General features: G+C 38.1%; 1 protein-coding gene across 5 annotated transcripts in view; it reads right to left on the bottom strand.

Annotated features, from left to right (window-relative positions):
- Positions 1–19,297, bottom strand: part of ZFAT (zinc finger and AT-hook domain containing) — a 92,716-nt gene that overhangs the window by 46,338 nt on the left and 27,081 nt on the right. For 4 of the 5 annotated variants that reach the window (XM_082313348.1, XM_082313351.1, XM_082313347.1 and 1 more), the window contains exons 4-7: positions 16,817–16,990; positions 5,098–5,248; positions 3,352–4,820; positions 1,885–2,117 (exon numbers count right to left, since the gene is read on the bottom strand). In XM_082313348.1, the coding sequence (XP_082169474.1) occupies positions 1,885–2,117; positions 3,352–4,820; positions 5,098–5,248; positions 16,817–16,990 (2,027 nt within the window). Of the gene's footprint in view, positions 1–1,884; positions 2,118–3,351; positions 4,821–5,097; positions 5,249–5,408; positions 5,461–16,816; positions 16,991–19,297 lie in introns of those variants that run through there. The other variant, XM_082313350.1, reaches the window with a different exon arrangement.

Raw genomic sequence — 19,297 nt, 5'->3', positions numbered from 1 at the left:
AAAAGCAGCCTAAAAGAATGTTCAGTATGTGAGCTTTCTGCACATTTCATAACAAATTCAGATTCTGTTTAAAATACTACAGAATTGGGGGACGAAAGGGGGAAAAAATGTTCCCTTTCGTGTCACCTGTTTTGGTTTGGTTTTTAAAGCTGTCCTGCAGTTATAGAAGACTAGCACTTATCAAGACTGGGAGGTGAAGTGTCCTGTTCTGTTACAAACACCTTTAAGGTAACTTCAGCTGTTAGAAATATCGGCCAAGAGCCCACCTGCTGACCGCAGATGACCTGAAACCACCAGGCACAGTATGTTAACAGCTTTTTTAAGTAGCTATGCAGAAATTGTCCACATCTAGGGAAAAATTAACATAAATCCTTAATTCAAGCATCACATTTCACTAGTAAAAGGAACTGTAACAACAATATTTATCACAGGACTGAGTTGTGATGTTGCTTTCTCATGTGATTAGGAGGAATGTGTCATACGTTTTGCATTCTATCAAGGGTGCGTAAGATTTACTTACAAGACAATGCCAGCAAAACTCAATAATGTTGTGTAAAGAGTGAAGAAAGGCCCATCTGTGTGAATATTTCCTTGTTCTTAAAGGATAAAAGAGTGAGCATTGCAATTAAACAACTGGTATTTTCTACTCTGCTGCAATAAGAATAAAAATAAATTCAGGAGAAGGGTAAATCACCTTTTGGAAGTATTTTACTGCATAAATTATTACAAACCTAAATTACAAGGATGTAGTTCATGCTAATTTTCTGGCATTATCAGTCATGAAAGTTGAACTAAATGAAAGTTGACTAAAAATTCTTAGTTCCGGGAGAGCAGACACTTGCCAAACATCCTTTTCTAGTAGTCAATTTGGAACGAGAAGGAACTTACCAGTGTTCATACACTGCGTGAGTGTATGCACATTATAACCGCTCTGGGTATACACAAGGCTAGAATGTCCCAGATCAACTATACCTTGCAAGCAGAAAGGATGCTGCCACGTGGTAGGAAAAGAAGGCAACACTGATGTAAAGAAAACAATTGTTTTTTCTTAATCTTCCACGAAAAGCATGTAAATAATTTCACTTCTAAAAAAGCACCTTAACAATGAAGAACGAAATCTCATTCCTTAGTTTTAAAATATTTCTTATTCAGAATACCATAATATATTTTTTAAAACATACTTTTGAAACAAATGCAAGCAGGGTTGATGTAGAAAGCATTTTTCCTCAAAAGATTATTCATGTGATAATGTTGGATCAGAACAAGATCACAAAGCAGTGTCCTGCACAAAGAGGGCTTCCCATCAGGTGTGCAGCCCCTTCCATAGTCTCAAAGAAAACACGTAACAGGGCACATTGAAGAAGTAGACCAGACCTGGTTTTAACACTATGGAATTCAGAGCTGGAAGGCTTACTGAATAATACAGGAGCCTTTAAAACATGATCTCTTCATCTTTGTAACCACAACAGAAAATGACAGATGTTCAAAGAGATTGGCTGCAACTAGTTCTATAGTAATTAGGACAGGAACATATTTTCGTTTTACCACAATCATCTATTTAAGAAGGAAGGGAATTCAGTTCCAAGGAACGAAGTAAAGTAACAATAGTACCAGACCTCATTTTACTCCCTCAAGATCCAAAGAATCTGAGAATATTGGGAAAACTGAAGGGAGAAAAATGGATACAGACGTACTCTAGTGGAAAATGCTATGAGAGGCATCAAATATTTAGTTGCTGTAACTCATGTATTCCCTGTACAGAAGTATGCAGAGAGCACTCAGGTAAAAACTCTTACCTATGCCTTCAAATACTGCCACACAATTCCAAACGTTATGATGATGACACTAAATTTAGACAAACATACTGTTTTGTTTGTTACTTACCAGCTCTGTGTGAACTTTAAGATGTGCCTGGAGCTTGTATTTATCTGGAGTAGAGTAGTCGCAATGTTCTGTGGGACATTTCAGCAAAATATTACTGTGTTTCTGAATGACGTGACGCTTAAGGCAGTTTTTGGTGATGGAAGAATAATTGCACTGGGAGCAGTAATATAAATGTTCTCGAGTGTGCGTACGAACGTGCATGTCATAATGCACTTGGTACCAAAACAACTTGCCTGAAAATAAAATTAGACAGAAAGATTAGTGAAAATTCCAACACATACTCAGTTTTCTTTTTGGGCAAAACACAGTTCGAATCCTGTCCCTTTTGACTTTAATGAAAACTTGTCCTAAAGACCCTTCACTACTGAAAATACGTTTACAAAACTACTTTTGTATAAAAAGATTGTGTCATATGTCCTGAAACAGACTAACAAGGGCAACTTTAATACATATCAGTGATCTTTTTCCTAATGAGGAAGTCCTTTAAATCTGTTCTCCTATACAAAGAATCTGAATGCAATTGTACACTAAAAGAGATTGTCAAAATTTTTATTACTTCCTTTCATGTTATTCCTTCCTAAAAGCTTTTCTGACATAACTGCACCAAGAAGTGCATAGCAATTCATCTAACATAAAATGTTACGGTGTTTCAAAAAACTTTTTTTTTTTTTCCCCCCCAAACTTTGATTCCGTTCCCTTGTCAAAAATGAAGGCTACAAAATCCATACCAAGTTGTTTCCCTTGCAGCTATGCAAACACAAAAATTTTCAGTTAGAATAAATGGGAACGGTGTATTCTTCCCACTTTCATAAACTCAAAAAAACAATTACAATCAGAACAGTCTTGATCTGATACTATGTAATGAAAATTTTCATCTCAAAAAACTGGTTCAAAACAAGTCACAAAAAAAATGCCAGTATATTCTATTGTATGGAACGTATACTATCAAACATCCTTCTATACTATGAATTCTATACTAGAATAGTATAGAATATTCTATACTCTATACTAGACTCTGAATTTTATACTAAGCTGATGATAAAGCTTAAACATTAAAGCATGGACTGACTAATGCTGATCACTTCCCTAAATCAGCTGTGTTTGGCCCCAGTGAAAGTTATGAGGCGGGGAGAGGCATGTGGACAGAAATAATCTATCAAATTTCACATCAACAGAAAATTGAGCCTAGCAAAGCATTGGTATGCTGTAGTCTGCTCATCGTTTTTTTGAGGAGATCTGAGTCATTTCACACTACTTATACAGCCCAAAGTAAATCTTGCTGGACCCCAGAATCCATACTGAACTACAAAATTAATACTGCTACAAAGATACACAAATATATCAAAAACTAAACCAGTGGAGCAGGAAAAAGATGGCCCACTATATAACATTAAAAAAAAAAAAAAAAACACAACAAAAAAAAACCCAAAAAACCCCAACAAACCCCACCATTCTACTACTCCTTACCACAATATTCACATTCCAAGTCTCCATAAACTTTCCTTATCCTCTCACACAACTCCGTGTTCATTTGTCTCTTCTGCAAGCTATCCAAGATCTGCATAAAGGCAACAGCTCCGCTCCCACTGTCTGCTGTAACCGCATTAGAAGAGGCTGCCTGCAGACTGATGGCTGCATTAGCTTCTGGTGCTGGCAAAGGGCTTGGGGTTTCTGCTGAATTTTGAATTGGCGGATTGCTTGTTTCTGATTCACTAGAAGGAACAGATTGATTTCTCTCTTCAGAGACTGAAAGGTTCTCCGTCATTGCATTGTTCTGACTCGGATTTAAACTTTTGTCTTCAGTCAGCAAAAGCTGAATTTCTTCACCCTGCTCATTTACAGAGCCGCAGTGATTAACCTCCTCTTCATGTGCAGGAGAAACTTTTAACTCTTCAGAACCAGAAGTACCATTTTTCAGCAGAAAGCAATCTGATGCTACACAGGGTTGAATGTTTGGGACTGCTATGTCCGTTGTCTGACACAGCGTCTCTGTTACATTCTCCACCGGAGGACTTTCAAATTCTAACAAAGGAACCGTATCAATTTTTAAGTCACCATTATGTTGACCATTATGGTTTACATCTGCAGCTGTTGATTCACTTTTATGAGCAGATGGTTGCGGTGTGCTAATAGCATCAGTACTCATGATAGTCGATTCATCTGCACTTTGTGATAGCTGTTCACCAAGGGCTTCTGGCTGGATATCACCTCCTGGCTCAAGGAGGCAGAAACTCTGATTGATAGAACTGTTAAAAACAGAAGTCTCATGCAAATCTGCATGCACTTCTTTGATGTGAGCACGGAGTCTTACAGAACTGACGAATTTCTTCAGGCACACAGAACACACATAAACAAATGGGTGTTTCCGCACATGAAGCTCAAGAGCTTGGTATTTAGTGGCTCCATGACCACAGAGCTCACAAGCAAAGGGCCTTTCATCACCATGAACAAGCATGTGACGGTCTCGATCGAGTTCATTTTTGAATTTGCGTTCACAAATATGGCAGTCATAAAGAAGTTGTCTTTTGCCCTCTCGTGTCATCAAGCGAAGCTCATCAAAAACATCTTTCACTTTTTTATCCTGAAGGTCATGTGTTTCCTTGATGTGCTTGATCAGATTTTTAACATCCGAGTATTTCTTTTTGCAGAAGCGACAATGCTGCTTAATTTTCTTATGAACTCTTTCAATATGGACTTTGAGATGGCCTTTGCTGAGACAAGTGAACGTACAATAATCACAGCTAAACTTCTCCCCTGTATGTTTCCGCATGTGAACATTAAGGTTGGCTTTGATTGCGCTGGCATAACTGCAGTATGAACACTTGTAAGGCTTTTCATTTGTATGAATCCTCAAATGTGCTTGGAGGGAGTGTTTAAATTTGAACACCTTGTTACAGTATTCACATGTAAAAATCTTCAGCTGAGTTGGACCCAACCTAAAAAGAAAACAAACCAGTTTTATTTACAATATTGAGACTCAGTGACATAATATGTCAAAATTTCCCTAGATATCCATAACGGACAGAAATGTTTACTTTATTTTAAAAAGATATTCTCCACAGGCTTTTTAAATTCTGCAACTTATGCACAAGATTATTTTCAGCTTTTCCTTTATTTAAAAGCCTCAGAAAATATTTCGGTTTCAGGAAACTGGGTAGGGAAGCATTTCAGTCATATTTTGCATGAATATAAATGCAAGTACTTCAAAATTACCTGCTAGATTTCATTGCCTGTTCATACGGGGTTTGCTGAATGGCATATTCTTGATATCCTCTTCGTTGTGACGGGTCTTGAACTGTTGCCTCTGGAGGTGTGGGTTCACTTTCTTGGGGAGCAGCCTCAACAGGAACAATTTTTGTGGCTCCTAAAAGCAAGAACAAAGATTGTTCATGAAAAATGTCATATTAAAGTGTGCATTGTCTATAATACACAAGTGTAAACAAAACATAAAACTCTGTAATCATTAGCCCCACTATTTTAATTTCTGTTGTTAAGTTCACGTGTATAAAATGATGGACACTTACCAGAAGTACTTACACCACAGATCTGCTTAAATAACATGCCAGGACTGCTGGTTCTGAGGGTTATTCATGGTGCTTGATGCCTACTATTATGAGATCCTATATCCAAATACTTCCACCTTTAAAAAACTGTAACTTTTCAAAATGAAATTTTAATTTTTCTGTTTCTGCCTCATACTACATCCTTTGCAAACTTCAGTCAAGCTGTTTAATCAGTTCCACAAATAAAGCTGGGGAAAAGACACTGTTTAGTCTCTATTTAAAAGTCTGCACATCTTTTCCTTAAACAGATCTTTTATTGCTTATATTTTGGGGCACGCTGCCATCCCCTCAGAATAAAAGAATACGTTCCATGTGCACTTCTCAGTCTCCATTAGAAGCAGGAGTAAAGGGGCTCTACCGAACGCAGTCAGATCAGATTCTATCCCTCAAAGCCTTACAGTTAGTTGAGGCAAAAATAAGCATGTTTGAGATGTGATTGCATTGAGGTTATTTAGCTGGATGTTCTTTATTTTCTGAACAGTATCAGGAAAAACTTAATGCCAGGCATCTGTAGTTACCATTGAAGGTAATAAAAGTCCATATAAATATTAATTTACACTGAAAAAAAACCCCAAAACAACCTCATGTATATCGAACCAAGCAACCATTATTGATTGATCCTCTTCTTTTTAACTTGTCTGTCTGTAACTCATCCATCCACGTGTTCAATGGGAATACTATTATCCTCAAATTTGAAATTCTACATATTTGTATATGTATTTATGTATTTATATAATTTACATATATTCATGTATTTATTCACATATATATTACAATTATATAAATATTTGTGAAATCTTCATAGTCTACTAACAAGAATTACAGAAAAATCTTTGAAAAAAAAATTTTGCTTTTATTCAGATACTAAAAAAAGAATAGCAAATGAGGGACCATATACTGAATAACAAAAAAAAAAAAACAAAAAAAAAAAAACAAGACATTGAATATGTAGTAATAGATGAACACCCATCCATCCAAGGAAAAAGTATTACAGGACCTGTAGTTAGAGATTGTTCTATCTTATACTGGGGACAAGGAAGCAAGAAAGGTTGCACATGAAAATAACTCTGAATTGAATAACAAAGTTAACAACTTCGGGTAAAACTGAAATTTGCTAGGTTTCCATTTATTTTCTGTTTCTTCGCTATTACATTAGTATCTGATTTCATTTCAATTCATCTGATTAGAAGCTGAGGGGGAAAAAAAAGTACAATATCCCTTTGTGACAGAGGAAAGAATGTACAGTAAGAATCAAAGAAATCTGAGACACGAAAGCCTAGAAAGAGCCTAGAAAGCAAAACACAGTCTTTTTTATATATATTATATTATAATAATGTTAATAATTATATATATTATATAATTATTGCATTATTCTATATTATAATATAGAATATAGAAATAATATAAATACTCAACATATTTTTAACAGACTCTCACTGTTATTCATATATAAGTATATATAAAATGAAACACCTAAATAGAAAGAAGAAAGTTCAAAGAATTATGCATGAGCCATTCCTTTAACAAAAGGATAAAATTAATTCTTGTTCCACTCAAAGAGCACATTCCTGAAGATACTATTTACAAAATATATGCAGCATTAACATAAAGCCTCTGAAACAACAATTATAAGAACAACAAAACTAAACCACAGACTACACTGTCCAAAGAAAACCAGGTGGTTAGCAAATAAATCTAGCTTCCCTAAAAAAAACTTTCAGCCTTCAGACTAGCAAAAGCATCAGGAAAAAGGCAGGTAGAGTATATGGGAAACATCAATAATAAGTGGGGGTTACCCAACAACATGTGTGAAAGACTTAGGGACATTAAGATAAGGAAAGCAGTGCTGTAGACAAGACAAGGGAGAAAGATGGATATCCTGTGGGTCCTTCAGAGTGATTTAAAGTGGGAAATTGAGATATTTTGAGAAGAGGCCATTTGGGAGTATGTAAGGCTATTGAAGCTTTTTGTATCAGATGGGACATCAGCCAACTCTATCAATAAACAGACTGTAATAGCTCTGTTGCTCACTGAACTGGCTGGATCTAAAAATGGCTTTTTTGACTACTGTTTTTTAATAATGCTTTCAGTTCTGTGCTAAAGATTCTGCCAGTTGATCAGAACCGATCTTCCAAGTTTTCAACCTAAATGTTACCAGAGCATATAACCTCTGTTCTTCCTGGCACTCCCTCTCCCACAAATGCCAGGGTGTCCAGCAGGACTGCATCTCCCAAATGGCACTGCAGTAGCCCAGTGAGATGGGACCTTGTCATTACAGTACAGGAGATGTGGTTCAATCAGCAGGTTTAGCATAAACATCATAAAACAGACATTAGACACCAGACCAGTGTTCCCATATTTCAATATTTTTAAAATAGAAGCAAATTCTTCTATATTTAGAAAGACTCAGTTAAAAGAAAATAGACCTTGAACTGCTCTATAGGCATGGCTACCTCTTTCAGGCCTCCCATTTCCTGAATGGGAGATAAAGATCCTCATTAAATGCCCTGCACCAAACCTCCTCTGTGCCCTTCTGCCTTTCAGGATGTTTAAGCATTTCCTGAAAAGACAGTTGAGCTGTTTAATAGGCTTTTGTTTTATCAGTATAAAATTTTAATCACCTAAATTAGGTAGATTAGATAAGTACTAACTCACCAGTATTTTACATACTTCAAGTAGACAGAACGCCCCGGGTCATCCTACCACTACCGCCTACATTCCCCATGCAATGAATAGAGGCAAATACCTCTAAAAGCCTAAAGAAGGAGATCCAATTCTTCGAACATTGATAGAGTACTTGCTCACAGCAGGCATTCACATCCCCTCATGTTAGGTAGTTACTTCCTACCCACAGAAGATACAGAAGCATTAAGAAACATTAGATGCCTCCATCCACTTGGGATGCTGCCTAAGTATGGGCTACTAATCACAGAATCATAGAATCATAAAGGTTGGAAAAGACCCTTAAGATCATCAAGTCCAACTGTTAACCTAGCACTGCCAAGTCCACCACTAAACCAAGTCCCTAAGCACCACATCTATCCTTCTTTTAAATACCTCCAGGGATGGAGACTCAACCACTTCCTCAGGCAGCCTCTTCCAATGCTTGATAACCCTTTCCATGAAGAAATTTTTCCTAATATCCAACCTAAACTTCCCCTGGCGCAGCTTGAGGCCATTGCCTCTTGTCCTATCCCTTGTTACCTGGGAGAAAAGACTGACCCCCACCTCGCTACAGCCTCCTTTCAGGGAGTTGTAGAGAGCAAGAAGGTCTCCCCTCAGCCTCCTCTTCTCCAAGCTAAACAGCCCAGTTCCCTCAGCCGCTCCCCATAAGACTTGTGCTCCAGACCCTTCACCAGCTTCATTGCCCTCCTCTGGACACGCTCCAGCACCTCGATGTCCTTCTTGTAGTGAGGGGTCCAAAACTGAACACAGGACTCGAGGTGCGGCCTCACCAGTGCCGAGTACAGGGGCACTATCACCTCCCTGGTCCTGCTGGCCATGCTATTTCTGATACAAGCCAGAATGCTATTGGCCTTCTTGGCCACCTGGGCACACTGCTGGCTCATGTTCAGGCAGCTGTCAACCAACACCCCCAGGTCCTTTTCCACCAGGCAGCTCTCCAGCCACTCCTCCCCCAGCCTGTGGTGTTGCATGGGGTTGTTGTGACCCAAGTGCAGGACCCAGCCCTTGGCCTTGTTGAACCTCATACAGTTGGCCTCGGCTCATTGATCCAGCCTGTCCAGGTCCCTCTGTAGGGCCTTCCTACCCTGCAGCAGACCAACACTCCCAAATGGACCGGTAGCTACAGCAATCACTGCTGTATCATAAACTAATGCCTTACACATGTGCCCAGAAAGTGAGGAACTTGGTTTCTAGGCTCTACCCAACCTAGCAGGTAGTGAAACCTCATCTCGCATCTGTCGTGGTTTAACCCCAGCCAGCAACTAAGCACCACGCAGCCGCTCGCTCACTCCCCCCCTTGGTGGGATGGGGGAGAGAATCGGAAGGGTAAAAGGGAGAAAACTCGTGGGTTGAGGTAAGAACAGTTTAATAATTGAAGTAAAATAAATTAGAACAGTTAAATAGGCAAAGCAAAAACCGTGCACGCAAACAAAACAGAACAAGGAATTCATTCACTACTTCCCATCGGCAGGCAGGTGCTCAGCCATCCCCAGGAAAGCAGGGCTCCATCACGCGTAACAGTGACTTGGGAAGACAAACGCCATCACGCCCAATGTCCCCCCCTCCTTTTTCTTCCCCCAGCTTATATACTGAGTGTGATTTCATATGGGATGGAATGGCCCTTGGGCCAGCCTGGGTCAGCTGTCCTGGCTGTGCCCCCTCCCAGCTTCTTGTGCATCTCCAGCCTTCTCAGTCGGTAGAGCACAAGAAGCTGTGAAGTCCTTGACTAGTGTAAGCACTGCTTAGCAACAACTAAAACATCAGTGTGTTATCAACATTATTCTTATCCTAAATCCAAAACACAGCACTCTACCAGCTACTAGAAAGAAAATTAACTCTATCCCACCCGAAACCAGGACAAAATACCAGGGGGAAAAAAAGAGGTTAACTGTACTGTTTTTTTCTTTCCAAAAATTCCTTCCTCCAGCTCTATTTTAAATGCAGAATGGACTTCAACTAGACTTTATTTATGCCTTTTGCTTTCCTCTTTTCAGTCAATACCATCCGTTCTAAGTAAATCTGCTTTAAGAGTAATAAGATTTGAGTTCCTCATGACATTCTGACAACAACTTCTACAGATAAGCATTACCCACAGCACGCCTTATCTCTGGCTCAAACTCAGTGATGGCCTCTAATCTCTTACAGTCTGTCCCTTAGAAAAGTATCTTGCCCTTCACTATAGGACTCTCCAAAACTTATCAACAGTCTAACAAGTAATCACAATGGAAGGAATTATTAGGAATGGATCAAAAACAGAACAGGAGACATCATCAACCAAATTCCTACTAAGATCCAACTAAATTTTGTGAACCTCCTACAACTTCAAGTATGTATGACAAGAAGGATATACTAGAAAACAGTAACAAAGAGAAAATCAGAAGTATTTTGTTTGGAAAAGGGATACATATCTGAGAGACGTTCAGCCTGGAAGAGAGATAAATGAAAGAGGAATAAAGACCTCTAAAACTAGCAGTATTGTGAAAAAAAAGTGAATAATCATTCTCTATCTCATAAACCACAAACAAAGAGCAGTTCGAAGAAATAACCAGTCAGCAGGCTTAAAGCAAAACAAATGAATGTACCCTTTCACCCTGTCTGTAATTAAATCATGGAACAATTACTGCACTATGTTACAGAGACTGAAAATATAACTGTATCCAAGAAGGGATTTAGATAAATTAACAGATATGTATTAAATATGATGACCCAGATGCAACCACCAGCTCAATGGCTGTCAAAATCTGGGAGGTTTTACTTAAGTTTCTTATTTCCTTCCTATAGAGATGCTGCAAGCTGCCTTTAGAGACAACAGATGCAACTAGATCAATCTTTAAGCTATGGATTTTTTTTTTCTTTTTACATTTACAAAAACCTTCAGAATGTAGGTACTTTGGTCTGTATAGGTGAAATAATTACTTAAGGGTATGAAGTGAATATTTGTTTCTTACGATCTCTTTTTGAATTAATGTATTTTTTCCATTTCTACAATATCCGATGGAATGTGCTCCAAATGCACATGACCCCTGGTAAGACAGTTCTGAAAGTGAAACCAACAGAAATTAACCCTACCCATAACTCTCAGTTTCCCATGCAAACCCACCCCTCACCCCCAAAATAAAGCTTTAAATAAAGCCGAAGAACCATTTAATATTTTTATAGGTTTGCTCACAATGAAGTTAAACACATTTTAACTCGGACAAAGAAACTGAATCACAGACCTGTGTGTGGTGGGATGAAGATTACTACTCCTTTCAACAGAGCTGGACATTAGACTGGCTGAGCGAAATCAATCTGTAACCCCATGGTAATATAGATACCTGCTCACATTCAGAAGGGAAAGCTTTAATTTTCCTAACTTTGCTTAATTCCACATTTGCTTTAAATCAACATAAGGTCAGCTTCTTTTCTCTAGCCCTCCACTCAACTACGTGTTCATGATGCCTTAGAAGTGCCAGCATAGGAGTTTGTGAAGATGAAGAGGACCAGAGAATGGATCTGGCTACAATTTACACCGTGTGTCTCCTTCTGCAAATATACAATTAGTTTTCTAGTGTGTTTTACCACACAACTGCATAAACACGTGCAATGCTCCAAAGGACAGGAATTTGTGGCCAGGGGGTGGGGTGGGAGGACAGCACTGCCCCTGGGACAGCAGTCTATATGTACCGGGCCTAATGACTTAAGCCACTCCGCTACTTTGAGGAGGGGTAGTCTCAATCCTCCTCCCTTCCCCTGGGAGACTCATTGTGTCACTGCTTTCCCAGTTTCCAAAATTGTGTGGCCCCAATGTGAGACAGTTCCGTAAGCAAAACTGGTAGGAAAAAAATTCTCTGTCACAGAAAATGAGTATGTGCAAGTGCACATGTATGTGTATTTATTCTGCCAGTTTTTTGAAGCAGTTTACCACAGGCTGACACAAGCACTAGTGCCAGTGCAAGAAAGGGGAAGCAAACTGGGAAATAAGAGACAAGCAGGAAAGCTCCCTTGGCAACAGTCTCATATTAAATCCATTCAGATGTGTCATAAACCCACAACCATCCTTCCGTGAGCTACAAAAAAAAAAAAGTCATCTTCAACAGAAACAACCGTTATCAGTTTAACAGAAATGACTGTCATCGGTTAAGCTACGTCAGTCCCAAAACAGTAAGCAAAATGACATTCTTCCACTTCTTCCCCGCTTCCCAAAATCTTGATGGGAGAAGGAACCAAGTGTTCATAAATTGCAGCACAGGGTACAGCAGCAGGAGAACACAGCTGGCCTATTATGGAAAGTGGTTCCTCAGTGGAAATTGGGATGAGAAAAACCTGCACAGCGTTGTATTAAGAATTTGTAGGAGAAAAAAAATCCAACTCCTTTAGAAATCAAAAAATAATTAGCATAAGAATTTAAATACTTGATGTTATTTTTGTACATCTTAAGCTCTATCAAAAAAAGCAAGAAGTCTACTATTGACCATCTTTACGAACTTAAAACAACTCTCCTAGTAACAAGCCGAGTCCTTAAAATATTACAGGACTCAGATAAAACAACAATTTAAACATCCAAAGTAGCATCTCTCCTGAATCAAACTAATTGAGCATGAATAATAAATTTGTTTTAGAAGCGTTGATAATATTACAGAATTTAAACATGGGAAATAAAATACATGAAAAAAACAGAAGACAATATTTGGCAGAGTTTACTCGCTGGTTCCAAAAAACAGACGATGAACAAAAGTATCTGCCATTCACCACAAAGTATTTTTAGATGTGCATATAATTGTAGTTATTCATTCTCATTCTTAATTGCGATGCTTACAAAAAACTGTACTCCGTTTAATCTGATACAAAGCATGCGCGTTCATGAACAGAGCACTCCCTCTCTTCAAGGTCTTTGGGTCCCTCCAGTTGTAGAATCATAGAACGGTTTGGGTTGGAAGGGATCTTCATCCAGCCCCCCTGCCATGGGCCGGGACACCTTCCACTAGACCAGGTTGCTCAAAGCCCCATCCAACCTGGCCTTCAACACTTCCAGGGAGGGGACATCCACAGCTTGTCTGGGCAACCTCTTCCAGTGCCTCACCACCCTCATAGCGAAGAACTTCGTCCTTGTATCGAATCTAAATCTACCTTCTTTCAGTTTAAAACTGTTACTCCTGACCAAGAGTCCCTCCCCATCTTTGCTGTAGGCCCCCTTTAAGTACTGGAAGGCTGCAATAAGGTCTCTCCACAGCCTTCTCTTCTCCTGGCTGAACAAACCCAACTCTCTCAGCCTTTCTTCATAGCAGAGGTGCTCCATCCCTCTGATCATTTTTGTGTCCCTCCTCTGGACCTGCTCCAACAGGTCCATGTCCTTCCTGTGCTGAGGGCTCCAGACCTGGATGCAGTACTTCAGAGGGGTCTCACCAGAGCAAAGGGGCAGAATCACCTCCCTCCACCTGCTGGCCATGCTTCTTGTTATGCAGCCCAGGATGTGGTTGGCTTTCTGGGCTGCGAGTGCACGTTGCCGGCTCACATCCAGCTTTTCATCCACCAGTACCCTCAAGTCCTTCGCTGCAGGGCTGCTCTCAATCCACTCATCACCCAGCCTGTATCCATGTTTGGGATTGCCCCAACCCAGCTGCAAGACCTTGTACTTGGCCTTGTTGAACTTCACAAGGCTTGCACGGGCCCACCTCTCTAGCCTGTAGGTACGTCAACACGTGCACAGAAAAATAAAAAAACTACCACTTTCATTCAAACTGCATTTACTCTGTGGATTAATGCAAGCTTTCAAATTTCTAAAGCTGTAAATCTATTACCTTTCATATGCCTCCCAAGTAAACATGACAGAAAAGGAACATGGGGAAAAATCAATGAGGTCCCACTGTCCTTTCTGGGAAGTTAAAAAATAACTGATCTGTTTGTTCAAAGGGATTTTGAAGACATCAATTTAGTCATAATCTACTGAACATATGATGTAAAGCAGTGTCCAAAACAACAGTGTACAGCAAAATTACAGCAAACTGCTAATGTAATACTCCTAAAAGCATCTTTCATTTAAGAAGGGAGACATACAGTCTGAATATTTCCTCTATACTGTGGATAAAATACAAGTAATTCTTAAAGCCTTCTCTATTTTTCTAATTGACAGAATGCTTATCTGACACCTTCAGTGGGATTTTACTGCACTGGACATGAAAAGGGATATTTCCATGCATCTTTAAAGCTAGATAACAGGTGGCTATGGAATGCTAATGCTTGAAGAAAGATGACTAAGTTTTGATAGTGCTTAAGCACTTTTAAACTTTATTTTCAGCTTAACTTTACAGATTATCTAGCACACAGAAAGCAGGGAAGAAGGGGAAAATGTTTCATCTATTTATATTCTTCAACAGCAGTCTATCGCAATAACTCACCTCTTGAGCACATGATAAATCTCCAGAAAAATGGAATAAAAGACTATGAAAGATCTTTATAAAAACTCCAGGTATGTATTACCAAGGAAGGGGAACAGCTCAAGAATTGATAGTGACATTAAAATATAGTTAGATCATGGAAATTAGTGAAAAACATAGAAGGAAAAGCAATGAAAAATAAATTAAAACATAATTGTATTAAATAAAATATTTTTCTTTTGACTCTTCAAAGAGTTAGCCACTTACATAATATCTTCTAGAATTTCCAAATTATGAAAAGTATGACGATAATTCATAACTCTTTTAATAACAATGACTTTTTTATTACATGTATTCTAGCTGGGAACTTGAACGTAATAAGATTACTAATTGTCAATCAAGTAAATGAGAGGACCTTCAAAAATAGGTGCAGGTTCACATTTGACCGTAAATCCCTTTGGTTCATTAAAGCCTTTTGAATGTAATATGTACTTTGCACAAATAGCTCCAAAGTTGAAGCTGTTTTAATATTTTGAGTCACTCAAAAAGCATATGTGAAAAGAAAACCCAAACTTTTTGTTTTCAGAAGAAAAATTTTACTAGGTAGTAATTAAGGCAGCTATCTCCTCTAGATTTTCATTTCCTCTCCTGTATCACATGGTTACTACATTTTCTTCACTATGTGTATCTACTATTATTTCGTTTGCCTCTCTAGGCTAGTTTCCTAAGAAGATGGGTCTTTGATTGCTCTGTCTACTGCCTGTCCTTCCCCTCTTGAAAATTCTTCCTGCCAGAAACGTAAAGATCTCAAAGACAAAAATTCTTACAAGGTTCATAAAACTTAGCACCAGGAGAGAGGAGACCCCAATTACAGCTCTTCCCGAAAGCCCTGAGGAAGGGAGGGTGCATGTATAAATCCATAAACTAACACGTATATGAACCCATTTACTAACACTAACACCTACATGGGCGCCTTAACCAGGCATCGCATGTTCCCCTTTGCCCAGACAAAGGAGTAGAGGACACGAGGGGAGCCTCACACGTGGCCGTGAGGGGAATGGGCACCAGGATGGGGGAGATGCTACGTGCGGTGGGGCAGAGGCAAAAGAGGTGGGAGACAGTGGGAAAAGGAGTGTTTAGTAACAGCTAGGGAAGAGCCCAGGGTTACATCACACGAGAGAACGGCACCCGCGGGTAGTGAAACGAAGCAGCACAGACCTCAAACCACCCTGAAGTCAGCTTTCCACACTTCCAGTGCTCACCAGTCCTCTTGCACCTTCCCCCGTATTTACAATATCGCAAGACCAAATTTTTTACAGCTCAGCGTAAGTCCAAAACCCTGTGTGATGTTTCTCAAACAACGAATTTGAAGGTGTTCTGACCTCCCTTCTAAGCGCTCAGGATATTCATAGGTGAGCTCATCCAGCTTCCTCTACCATCGCAATTAGAAATCCATTTTAGCAAACAAAATCCAAGCATATCACAGATCTCAATATCAAAAGATATTAGAGAACAACACAGAAAATCCAGCTAGCTTCCAACCCACAACAATAAAATAAATAAATACATTCTAGTTGTTCTGAGAGCTATAAGCAAAACAAATATTCAGAAATGTTACCAATAATGAAAAGGAGAATAATAAAGCTACAAAGCTTAAAATAATGCACAGCACTATAAAAAGGGATTCTGTCAGTCAGGCAAGTGACTGGTTTATATAAACAGGCAAATGCACGCCTAGTTTTAAAATAAATAGTTTGAAATTATTCCAAAATCCTTCAATGAAAAGGCACTATAAAAATTTATGGATGAAGAATCCTTTAATCATTGTATAGGAACTTTACTTGACTTTCAAATATACATAGATATTTTCTGTCAAACTATTTCTATGCATAAATATTAAGTTTTATATATATATACACATTAAGCTGTTTGTGTTTTCATAATCAAATTTACATTTATCATAAATATACACACACATCAAAGGCTGAAATAGAGATATTCCAGGGGAAAAATACTTTCCTTTTCTTTGGTCACTGATTTTTTTCAGTTTCTTCTTTAAAACTACTCACAGACTGAACATAATTGATGTTAATGCGGATAACTACACCCAGGTCCATCATTTGTCGTACCTATGAAGAAATGTGATGGTAGTTCTAAAATTACGTAGCTGCCAGATGCAGAGATTCTGTATCAAGATGACCAAATACTACTAAATATTTTTCAGATCATAAATATCCTAAGCAGTTCAGTCTTAGACCAATGACTATTTTATACAGCATCAGCATAGACAAAACCAAATTTGATTATATAATCGGTGATTCTGATTACCTGGAATAGCTTCATGGGCTGTCAAAACCACACTTATAATAGGATTTTTAGCTCCTGAAACTTGTTCATTCTCCTTAGTTGATGGTGTTTTCTCTGTTTTCTGAACTCTGGGCCTCTTTGGAGTTTTTTCTCGCTCATCTTCCTTCCTGTCAAGGTCAACGTCAGAATCATTACCTAAAGAGCAAACATCAAAAAGAATGTAACTATGTACAAGAAATGCAGGTAACACAGTCACTAACACTACAAGAAAGAATCAGGAGAAAATTAATGCTACTGTAGAAAGAAATACATGTTATCAAAACGAGACATGTTGCATGAGTCCCTAAAGGGAAACTTTGTTCCCTCTATTTAATAAAACTAGTGTGATACTTATACAAATAGAAAAAATAGACAAAATAAAGAAAAAAACCAAAATTTTAAAAATGGACTCTCAGAAACATTTGTGTTTCTAAATTATCTTGACATTATTGTGGATTTTTGTGAAAATTCTACAAACTTTGTAGAATTTCTTATGACTTCACCATTAATGAACAAATTATTTTTCTCCTTTCCGTATCTAATTGGATTATTTCTCCTAATACCGGATTCATTATCCATCTTAATTAATGGAAAGTATTCCAATAGTCTCTCTGCATTAGGCTTTTTTTCCCCGCTGTTACTCTGAATCAATAGCCAGGAACATACTTTTCTCTTTCAGTGTTGATTCAAAAAGAATTAAGGTTCAAAAGAGTTCTTTGGTTCAACCTAACTCCTGACATCTAACTCTTCATTTTGAAGGCCTGCACTTCTAAGTCATCCCCTAGCTACTGCTGTTCAGAATGTCTTCAGCCTCTTAAACTGGATACCTTTTGGACCAGTTAACTAGAAAGAAATGCAACAGTTGTATTCAAAACACTCATCTGAAATAAGAATGAATAATCAGTAATCAGATAAGTTGTTCCTTGAAGCTATTTCTTCCTTAAAGCAAATGAGAAATTCCTTACTAAAATTCTAAAAAAAAATAAAAAATAAAAAATAAAAAAAAGCTTATATATAAAGACTTAGCAGTATAAAGAATAAAACCAGAGAGTTGCAAGTTTATAGCAACAAAATTTCTTTATAGTAGATGAAGTGGTAGAAAATGCAGGCTAGAGAAAACAATCTTGGCAAATTAAGGCATTATGCAAACGTTCCAGAGGTAATGAGTAAGGAAAGCAAAAACTGATGGAAGAAAGAAAATTATAAATGAACCCAGTGAATTTCAGATGTTTTTCTTCCCTGAACATAAAGCAGCTGACACAATCTCCAGAATAAGTCATTTAATGTATATTCATAACGTGCTGTAGCTGCTCTACTGAGATAGGGAAACAATATATAAATAAAAACCAGTAACAACAAAGCTGTAGTGTGTTTAGAGTTGTTTATGGCATGCAGATAGCAAAAGCAGTGGAGAGATATGCTACATGGAAATGGCTGTGTTTTAATTCCAGTAATATTTTGTTACTATTCAGCTGAGATTCAAACAAGTCTGTCTCCCATAGTCTTACCTTAACGGAACAAGGGGTTAAAGAGTGCTGGGTGTTCCTTAAAAAAACAAAGGGCACAAGCACAAACTAAAGCATTATAGTTAGGACTGATCAAGTAACTAGCACCTGGACAAACTGCAAGCTCTTTACTAGATACAAAACCAGAAGGAAACAAGCTATGTAAGAATTAGTTTAGGTTTCGCAGGCATGCTGAGGCAGAAATGTGTATACTGACAACTGTTAATGACTTGATGCTAATCTGTAAATCTGAAATTCATATTTACAATACCTAGAATGAGCAACAGCCACATAGCAAACTGAATTCAAACACTGTTAGCAAGCCATCTTTCTATGGAGTCACATTAGCAATATTTTTGTCCCAGCTTCCAGTTTCTAGATTATAGAAAATTACGCTCTGCCTTGAGAGACCGCTGCTTTTCAGTGCTGGCTAATGATTTCTTCAATTTCATTAGATAAATTCCTTGATATATGCCTCTTCTCAACTACCTTTTTCTCTGTAGATTTCTATGATTTTGGAAAAGATTGCTGCTTTATAGGTATAAATGGTCTCATTATGTTCCCATTTAACTGCTTAATATAGTTGTAAATTATTGATTGATACTCAAACCACGTAATTCTAACACTGACATTTCTCTGCAATACTTCAAAGGGATATTTGAATATAAAGAAATATCCCCTGTGACCAGAATCTGCTTGTGCAGTGTTTTCTTTTGGTGGAATGAATGGCAGGGGGAAGAAACAAAACACATTTTTCCATGTTTCCTTCATGAAACAGCCTCTGTTAGTTTATTATCAACAATAAAACAAATTGTCACGAATTTCACAGCAGGATCAGGCCACCAACAGAAGAAACTCTTCTCATAAAGAATCAGAATACACAAAGAATGTAAGCTGTTTATTAAATTGTGTTTCCCTGAGGCTACTTCACATACTGTTAAACAACAAATACAAAAAA

Source organism: Platalea leucorodia, assembly GCF_965183815.1.
Source record: "Platalea leucorodia genome assembly, chromosome: 1".
NCBI lineage: Eukaryota > Metazoa > Chordata > Aves > Pelecaniformes > Threskiornithidae > Platalea > Platalea leucorodia.
This window is presented reverse-complemented; position numbering and strand designations above follow the sequence as displayed.